Below are 9,440 nucleotides of genomic sequence, written 5' to 3'. Positions count from 1 at the left end.
TGCGTCAACCCTGAACAGGATACGGGGCAGCCCCAATAGAACCCTGAGCATTGTTTTGGAATCGTGGGACGGGCCCCTGATGAGTCACTGGATTCGTCTACATGCCCCAGTTCCTTATGTGGCGAGCCATAGGCTATTTTAAATTTTAAGTTTAATTAGTTAGTTTAGCGTTATTAGTTTTAAATAATATTAACCCTAGCTTTTTAGTAATAAGGACTAACTCCGATGGACTTTTGTCTGCAATAAATGTTTTTTTTTTAAATATTTATTTAAAAGGATACTTACAATAAAGTTTATTTTTAAAACAAGTTTCGCAGCAAGAAAAATATTTATTAAAATAAGTAGCATACTGTTTGCAGAAACTGTTCAGTTTGACGAGTAAAATACTATAATGGTAGTCAGTTGTTTATTTCTCATTCTTTAGCGCATTCCATGACTAGGCCCTTAATGCCAGCACACGGGCCATCGTCACTCCATTCTTTGCAGTCCTGGAAATAAGTGATTTATTATATATACAATTTTATATTTGTATACATACAATAATACATGCCATTTGTACTAATAATGATACATGCTATAAGTGTGGTAGAGAACGCATAATATGAGTAGACTTACTAGAATCATTGTATTATGCAAGCACAACTTTAGTTTGGCCAGCTGGCATGCATCAGGCGGTCCGTATTTGCTGACGTCCCCTTTGACACATTTTTCTTTGATAGCTTCCATCAATGTAGGAGAACTACTAAAATCTTCCGTTACTGCCTTCTCAAATGCGTCCATGTCGACTGTACCGTCATCAGAGGCGTACCCGCGCTTCTTTCCGATACAAATGTCCGGCTCGCACTAAAAAAAATGCACATTATAATGAATCCCAATCATGAGCCAGTAGCTACAATAACTACAGTCAGCATTGTCAATGGTAGCTGATGAAACATCACCAAAAGGTTAGTTTAGTGTAGTTCGTGGTCAGAAATGCCTAAGTTTAACAATTTTTTTGATGTATAAATATCTCTTTTCGATTTAAGCTTATCAAATCTGCTACTTGTGATGCTTACTATACCTACCTAATGCGAAAGTGGTGATGCTTACTATGGTGTACCCTTGTTTCGCCGACAAACTTTTCATCGAATATCATTTCATCGACAACAAATCATCGAAAGTTTAGTTCGAGTAAAATTGTTTCGAGTAATTTTGTTTCAACTACTATTTATTTGAAATTTTCTTAGTTATTATAAATACTATTCAACGAATATTGTTTCATCGCTGATTCGTTTCAAAGTACTTCAAATAGCAGAACTACAAAACATCGCAATTCATTTATTCGACGTATTATTACAATACTTTCTCATTTGTCGTACTACACGTTAATAGATGTTTCTATTCTAGGAAACTTCAAATTGTCGATTTTATCGTGGCACATCACATATTTACGTCCATAATTAAACTATGACCATTGGCTTAAATCCTAGAGTAGGTTTAGGTTAGGTTATAACTGTGACCACACACAAAAACGACCGGCTTACAGAGTAGGTTTAGGTTAGGTTAGAACTGTGATCACACAGAAACAAACGGCTTACCGAGTAGGTTTAGGTTAGGTTAGAACTGCGACCTACACTACAACCAATGGCTTTTAAATTAGGTTTAGGTTAGGTTATAACTGTGACCACACACAAAAACGACCAGCTTACAGAGTAGGTTTAGGTTAGGTTAGAACTGCGACCTACACTACAACCAATGGCTTTTAAATTAGGTTTAGGTTAGGTTAGAACTGTGACCACACACAAAAACGACCAGCTTACCGAGTAGGTTTGGGTTAGGTTAGAACTGTGACCAAACAAACAGTTTACAAATTGTACAATTTTAGAAAGAAACATAATTGAAATAGTATTATGCGTAATGAATTGTATTTAATGTAAAACAAAATGAAATGAAAAAACACGAAATGAAATACCACGATATAAAGTATACTCGGAATAAGTTATCTACGAAATAAAAGTCTACGGTTTGATTTTACTTGTTTCGATTGTTCTATGATATGAACTGTCGAAGAAATGAAATTATTTGAAACGTTGTCTTTGAAATAATATTCGAACAAGTGTCTGTCGGCGATTCAAGGGTAAACCGCTTACTATACCTACCCATGCCTTTTTAAACGTGCCATTGCCGCATAGAAATTACAAACTACATACATATACCTATTTGAAATTAACCTCATTTAGATTTGTTTTACATTACTTACAGAATGGGGAGAGTGTGGAATCTTGAAGCATTCTTTTAGCTCCTCTCTGTCTATTTTCGGCATCGGTATTTCCTTTTTACAGCAACGCATAGACCCCTGAAAATAACAAATTAAGGAAATCAATAAGCTTTTTAAATAAAATAACCGGCCAAGTGCGAGTCGGACTCGCCCACCGAGGGTTCCGTACAAACTTATTTCAAACTACCTAGTGAAAATAATCTCATGTTTCTCATATAACTAATGACTAGAAGCTAGAAGTATATTTTGTTTTACATTTTCCGTCAAAATTCTTTTTTTTTTCCACAAAAAAATAGTTTATTTACGTTCAATTTGAGCTCTTTCTGATGATACCCCACTTGACATAGTAACTTGAAATTTACAGTTTGCCCCCCTTTCGTTTTAGCCATTTTCTACAATTAATATTTATACTTTCTACTTGTAGAGGTTTACAATGTTCACAACTATTCCAAATTTCAAGTTGATAGCATTAGTAGTTCTCGAGATATTTAGTCACGTGACAGACGGAATCATAATGGTTGTACCTTTTTGGTACGGAACCCTAAAAATATGGAGATCGCATCTTTCCTAACGCTAAGAATCTCAACAACCCTACCTAATACCTCATTTAGGAATAATTTCCTATGCAGAAAGTGTGGGATGCATCGAGATGTGGTGGCAGCAGATAAAAACATATAAATTTCCTTGTCAAACAAGTACAAAAATTTTGTGACTAAAATATATAAGAGTAGACTCTATAAATCGGATCGATAAAAAATGATTATTGCCTACTCTGTAACGATAAATATAAAATAAACACCGTGTACTTAGGATTTTCGATTCACATGGCCCCCTTTTTTAACTCACCGTATGAAGCAGCCTCATACATTTTTTCATATCATCCTTGTCGGCCTGTAATCAAAAGAAAAAAGTGTTTTCACAAAACGGCGGTTCGCAATTGACAACGTTTCAAAATTTTCAATTTTCCTAAAGCGAAAACCATTTCGAGATATACGCCTATTAGATCACAAAAATATATTTTTTAATATTTTTTTCCTTATTTTTAGTAAAAAATTCTTAAAAATAGTTTAAAGAGGAAGTGACGTAACATAGTTGAGTCAGACTATTCAGAGCTGCCACTATAACCAGAAAAATCTTCCGGATGGGATGTCACTTGAGTTTGACTGTGACACTTATCATCGCTAGTAGTATGGAGATAGAGGTAAGGAGCGAAAGCTTTAAGTTTCAGAAGTGCAGATATAAAACCAAGTAGCGCTGCAATTGCAGGTAAATGGGTTTGACACATCATTTTCGACTGTTCTACTTTGACAGGTTTCTCTCCTTATACTTCTACATTCCATATCTCGTAGTTATTCAATATTTGTTGACAGTGACACTTGACAGTCAGACATCTCGGACTGTTTAAGCTGACTGTAAAATTTTTTTTTTAGGAATGATTTTGTCGTTTTCTTAGGTGTATGCAACAACACAATACATGTGACGTCATAAAGCTGTGTCTTGACGTTTGTAACTTACGCTCTTTCTGTTCGAAGTAGTAATAAAAAGGGATTTCCGCATAATTAAAATAGCAGTTTTTGGGAAAAATAAAAAAATACGTGTATCTTTAAATATTGAGTTCTTTCAAATCAAAAAATAAAATGTAGTAGTCGAAAATATGAAATGTTGTCAATTGAAAGTATTTTCTGTCAGACCTGTGCCCTGTTTATTAAAAGTTACAAGTCTAAAAGTTAACAAGTTATACATTACAAGCAAATTTTTACAAGTACGTGTAAATTATGTTTGTCAAAAAAAATACAAGATTTGTAAAATTACATACTTGTACATTTTTACTTGTAAATTCTAAAATCAAAATAATGTACTGCCACCATGTTCTTTCCTCGCCATGTCACTTTTTTTTTGTTTTTAAACGGTTGTAGTCTACTTAAATACATGGCTGAATATTATAACGTCTGTGCCTGATATATATAAAAAAATACGAATTCCCTTTTCGCACGTGTATCATACGAAATTTTCCGCCACTTATGGCCATTTAAATTTTTTCCCCTCACTAGGTCGGAAACACGTGTTTTGTCCTTTAATACCAGCGGATAAAAACGCATTTTATCCACTAGTGGGTAAAGTAATTTGACCTTGAATAAAGTCAAATTAACTGCTTTAAAATTTATAAAAGTAGGTGAATCTAGTAATAAACATGATTTACCACTTGTGGAACTACTGGCAGTGATAAACGAATTTTTTGCGTTGTAGTTTCCTCGCTATAGTGAGGGGAAAAGTTTTGTGGTACACTCAGGTGCAAATGTATTTTACTTTTTTAATTCCACACTCGGCGTTAAAATACAACTTTGCCCCCTTGTATAACAAATAACTATTGATATAGTGTGAGCTAATTGATATAATTTGACAAATGCCTATTCGTTAGAAGTAGAATTGTAAAATGATATTTTCAAATCACTCAAGGAAAAGGCTACTTTTCTTCTGTGTTACAACAAAGTTGCACTTTTCTGTCAAGGACTTCATGTTGTTAGTATAAAATATTAGGTGACAAAACGAAGAGTTTGTAGGTACATGACATAAACTATAAAAAAAGTGTCGATTAAGTGCGTAAAACTTTCACAAAAGCAATAATTCATGTTGGGATTTCCTCATGGTGATATGAAAATCAGCACACGGTAGCAAAATTATTTCCACCTTGGGAGATGGGGCGTTAACATTTGAATCCCTCGCTGTGCTCAGTATTCAATTTACGCTCTCGCTGTAAATATGTAATTTTGCTCCCGTCTAACATAATCTACTATATATTATTTATTGTATGAACAAGACTATTATAAATCTGGTTCCGTGGTTCTTTCACCATATTCATCGTCACTCGAATCATTTGGCCACATTTTGAAATAATATCTAATTAAAAACACCAACCAACCGACATTTGTGAGCTTGTAATACGTAATAGAGAGTCTCCGGACACTCTAAGGTTTTTGCGTCATTTTATACAAGTTTTGTACAAGTACCTAATATTTTGATAAACAAACAACAAATCACGAATACACGTGTAAAAATATATAATTATATTATACCTACTTGTAAAATTGAAAACGTCACTTGTAATTTGTAGTCTACATGTGAAGTTTTGATAAACACATTCTTGTAATAATGAATAATTTTACAGGCAAAATGCTTGTAAAACAAGGCTTGTAAGTTTTGATAAACAGGGCACGGTCTTTATTACCAGTTTGATAACATTTTGTATCAAAGTTTAAATGCAAATAATCGATTTTTGGAAAATTATTGCTCTAATCCTAAAACAGGAGAAAATTAGATTTTAACTTATGTTCTGGATTAAAATAACACAAATGCGGCCCATTAATTCAGGTACATAGGCTAAATTTTGAAACGTCTTATTGGTGTTGGTTTAGATATTCTACGTTATTTCAACAAATACCTATTCACTATTTAATTTAATATTAAGAAAATATTTACATTTAATGCAACATGAATTTAAAATAAAATCGAAAGCGTTAAGGTCAGGTGGGGTAAGGGGGACTATGGGGGAAGGGAAACACTGATTGATAACTCTGAATTTATAGACTGTAGCTGGGTCATTTGGTGGTCGGTAAGGTACTATCTAGGATTTAGTTCCAAAACAAAAACAAAAATAGCGCTAACTCTAAGGAGTGTGAGTCCTTGACAAAAACAAAAAATCAGTTGTCGTGCTACAAGACCACGAGTTGGACGAGTATTATTTTTGTAGTGATTTGGGTAGCAAAAAGTCATGTCCGAAGACTTTTGATATCTGTAAATATTCCTTTATATGTTTAATGTTCATGTCTCGTATTTGAATTTAAGAAAACTATGCTGTAAATATGAAAATTCAACGTGATTCATAACACAACCTACAAATGACATACCGGGGTAACGGGAACTACCATAGCCGGGGTAAGTGGAACATATGTTTCCTTTTCCCGATTTCAGGGGTCATGAACATTTTCAGAGACACATATTCTATAAGAACAGAAATTTTGTATTAATCCAAGCTTCAGTATTTTAAATACAAATAATTACTAATAATTAATAGTCGTTATTTAATTTGCAATACTGAAATTTGAATTTTCGAAAAAAACTTGTAAAAAAAATCTTTAAAAACAATTATAATTTTTAGTTAACTACCCCTGTCTCAAGACCATATGTTCCCCTTACCCCGAATTTCAATTTATGTAAATATTTTCTATTTTAAACTATATGTCAAAGAACCAAAGTCTCCATTTGATTGATGATGTTTTTTTTAATTTACATTGCCGGTATAATCCACACTAGCACCAATACTTTGAGATTTTAGCGAACTGTTTCCCTTACCCCAAAACTCGGGAAAGGGAAACGGCAGGACCAGCCTAAACATTTTATAAATTTCCAGCTACATGCAATAAAGCTAGTTTCAAAATTAATTTCGCCCTAGAAAGCAGACTTAAAGAAGCATACTTTGTGTCGGTCAAGATGAATATACGACATTAAATAAAGTGATTAGAGCTCGATGTAAAATATAAAAAATGAAGTATGTTTCCCTTACCCCACCTGACCTTATTTTTTTGTTTATTTTAATAAAATAAAATTCATAAAATGTATTTACTCACCAACACGGCAGTTAACGCAATAACCAATACTGTTAAACGAAGCATGTTTTCTGATGATACACACTAGATACATTTATGTTACGTGCGCTCTATTTATATATAAAGCGGCAAAACCAGCCTACAGATATTTAATTCTAGACAGGGAAATTATGGTAGCAAAGCAACAATGGCGCCATGGTCGTCATTATTCAAATGATGTCGTTTTTTCCTAAAATTGTCCGATTACCCATTTAACAAATTCATTTTCGCGCGGAAGTTGTTAAAACTGCTAAATAGACTACATCTTGTTATTATTTTTGAAACTAAATAAAATACAATATGTTATTGAATACCTACTCAGAATCCTTAAGCTAGGAACAAATTATGCGACGCGTCACACGGACGCGGCTGATGACCTCGACTGATAAGTGTGCACAGTCTTAAAACATCCAGCGCGCCAGATGACGTCCAGACGTCCGTGCGCTCAAGGCCACGTCCACGTCGTCCACGACTTACGTCTGATAGTTTGCACAATTCAGTATATATTCATTACCTAGATCGTGGCAGTGGACGCGCGTCCACGGACGCGTCCCATAATTTGTTCCTAACTTCAAGCTTCCAATTAAGAACAGTAACTGCCATAATAATTATCATTGTCAAAGCATTATACTGTTTAGTACTGATGAGAACGACATTGCTGTTGTTGACCTCTCAAGTGGTTGTCAATGGCCAATTTTTATATCAAATGTAGGTTAGTATGTTAAAGTTTTACCTAATAAAAACACGTCGTGTAAGAAAAAATAAAGATTCAGCGTCAGTGGGCTGACGACCCAGCTCGTTTGGTTCTAATATTCCATAAGATTTTGATGAAAATAAAGAAAATAAAATTTTGCCTATGACACAGAATTCATAACGAAGCTGAACTTTGCCGTTTTCAGCCTGCCTCGGCACGATAACAGGATGATGTCATAAAATCAAATTTCAGGTTTCGCGAATACGACGTCGTTTCGTCGAATGATAAAGGTTATTCGAGTTTAGATGTGCATTACCTTAATACGGTTTCAACCTCATTAGTGGCGCAGTGCCCTTACCTTAAACCTATACGGCTACCATCAGTTTGTCACTGTGATATTCGATAACGTGAGCGTAACTTACTGTCTGTGCACCTTGCTCGTACAGTATTAATGCGAGCGAGTTGTTGAAAATTAATTACGTAGACATCAACAAATATGTCACTTTCATACTTCATAATCAGTTGTCATATGCACGAAATTGTGTCGCTTAACTTCAAAACCTTGTAAATCCGTTCTGCAATAAGATTGATTATCTTTCAGATCATATTATATTTTTTACACATTCAACCTTAAAGCAGAATGGATTTACCCAGTTTTGAAGTTAAGCGACACAATTAGTGCCGAGCCACTTGGCTTTACCTCTAGTAACAATATCTGTTAATAATAATATTCTTAAAAGTAAAAAAAAATCACAATAGTTCCTGGACTAGTTCGGTATATTATAAACTTTAAAAATAACTCTCTATCTTCAAAAACCTTTTTACGGCTAAATAACTGATTGAGTTTGGTTTAAACATATTCACATACCTATTACATAAGTAAAAGTTTGAGTCCCGCTGAACCGGGTTAATATCTCACTCCCACTGAGTGTAAGCTTTAGCGAGATGAATGTGCGTTCTCGGAACCGCAGATACCAATATCATTTTTGATTTTTTAATGAATAAAAAAGGAGAGTGTGATTCCACGTCTAAATAGTTTTATTTCAAGAGTAAATATCAAAAATAGATCAGCTTCGATTTTTAAACTTTGCGTAGGCCTACGATCTTTATTGATGCCATATCTTAGAAAACTTTATTGATAGGGAAGTGTCAGTGCGAACCCGCGGCGTTTCTACTGGGCGGGATCTTTCCACGAGCGTGAGTAATGTGCTTTGCGGTCAATGATATTATGTTACTAGATGGGTTATACTCATAAGGAGATCAAAATACTTCCTAGCTTTTTACAATACATAATTATGGCGCTATATTATGACACTAGTTAGGTAATGAGCTCATTAGGGATCTATGTCAAAAATTTAAATCGACACGAGTTACGAATTTTCTTTTCTGTACTTTAAGCGTAATGTACTATTTACCTACGTACAAACAACACTGTTAGTTTTGAGCGCATTTTGCAGATACAATTAAAGACCACCTGCAAACTTTGTTACAAGGCAAGTGCTGCACTTTTTAAATACCCTTCGACTATGACGTATCCTGAGTTTTAATATCGTTGTTGCGGTATCGAATATCGATTTCAAAGCTCATAAGTAAGTTCTCGGTTTGAGATTATTCACAGGAAAAGAATTAGATAAATCTTTTAACTTTAAATATTGCATGATAATATCTACGATTACTATTTTGGAATTCCTGGTTGGAATTACATACTCATCTGATTAGTAGGTAAAACTACAAACGTTGTTGGCAAATCTAAACCAATGTTTACCAAATGCACATTTCGTGTGGGTGGATTATTATTTGGGACAATAGTTAGGTTCGGCGGTTACGCTAATAATTTATGCATGTT

General features: G+C 34.2%; 1 protein-coding gene across 2 annotated transcripts; it reads right to left on the bottom strand.

Annotated features, from left to right (window-relative positions):
• Window positions 1–315: 315 nt before the first annotated feature.
• LOC125230505 lies at window positions 316–6,955 on the bottom strand. Of its 2 annotated transcripts, none has more exons than XM_048135690.1 (5): window positions 6,883–6,955; window positions 3,108–3,148; window positions 2,240–2,339; window positions 616–843; window positions 316–488 (listed from the first exon to the last, which is right to left on the bottom strand). In XM_048135690.1, exons 1-5 carry the CDS (start codon window positions 6,925–6,927, stop codon window positions 414–416), a joined length of 489 nt encoding a protein of 162 aa, XP_047991647.1. In that variant the 5' UTR covers window positions 6,928–6,955; the 3' UTR covers window positions 316–413. The 2 variants fall into 2 exon arrangements, with proteins under 2 accessions (XP_047991647.1, XP_047991639.1); XM_048135682.1 differs by having other exon boundaries at window positions 2,240–2,335; window positions 3,104–3,148; window positions 6,883–6,941.
• Between the last annotated feature and the right edge of the window lie 2,485 nt (window positions 6,956–9,440).

Source organism: Leguminivora glycinivorella, chromosome 1 (assembly GCF_023078275.1).
Source record: "Leguminivora glycinivorella isolate SPB_JAAS2020 chromosome 1, LegGlyc_1.1, whole genome shotgun sequence".
NCBI classification, from domain to species: Eukaryota; Metazoa; Arthropoda; class Insecta; order Lepidoptera; family Tortricidae; genus Leguminivora; species Leguminivora glycinivorella.
This window is presented reverse-complemented; position numbering and strand designations above follow the sequence as displayed.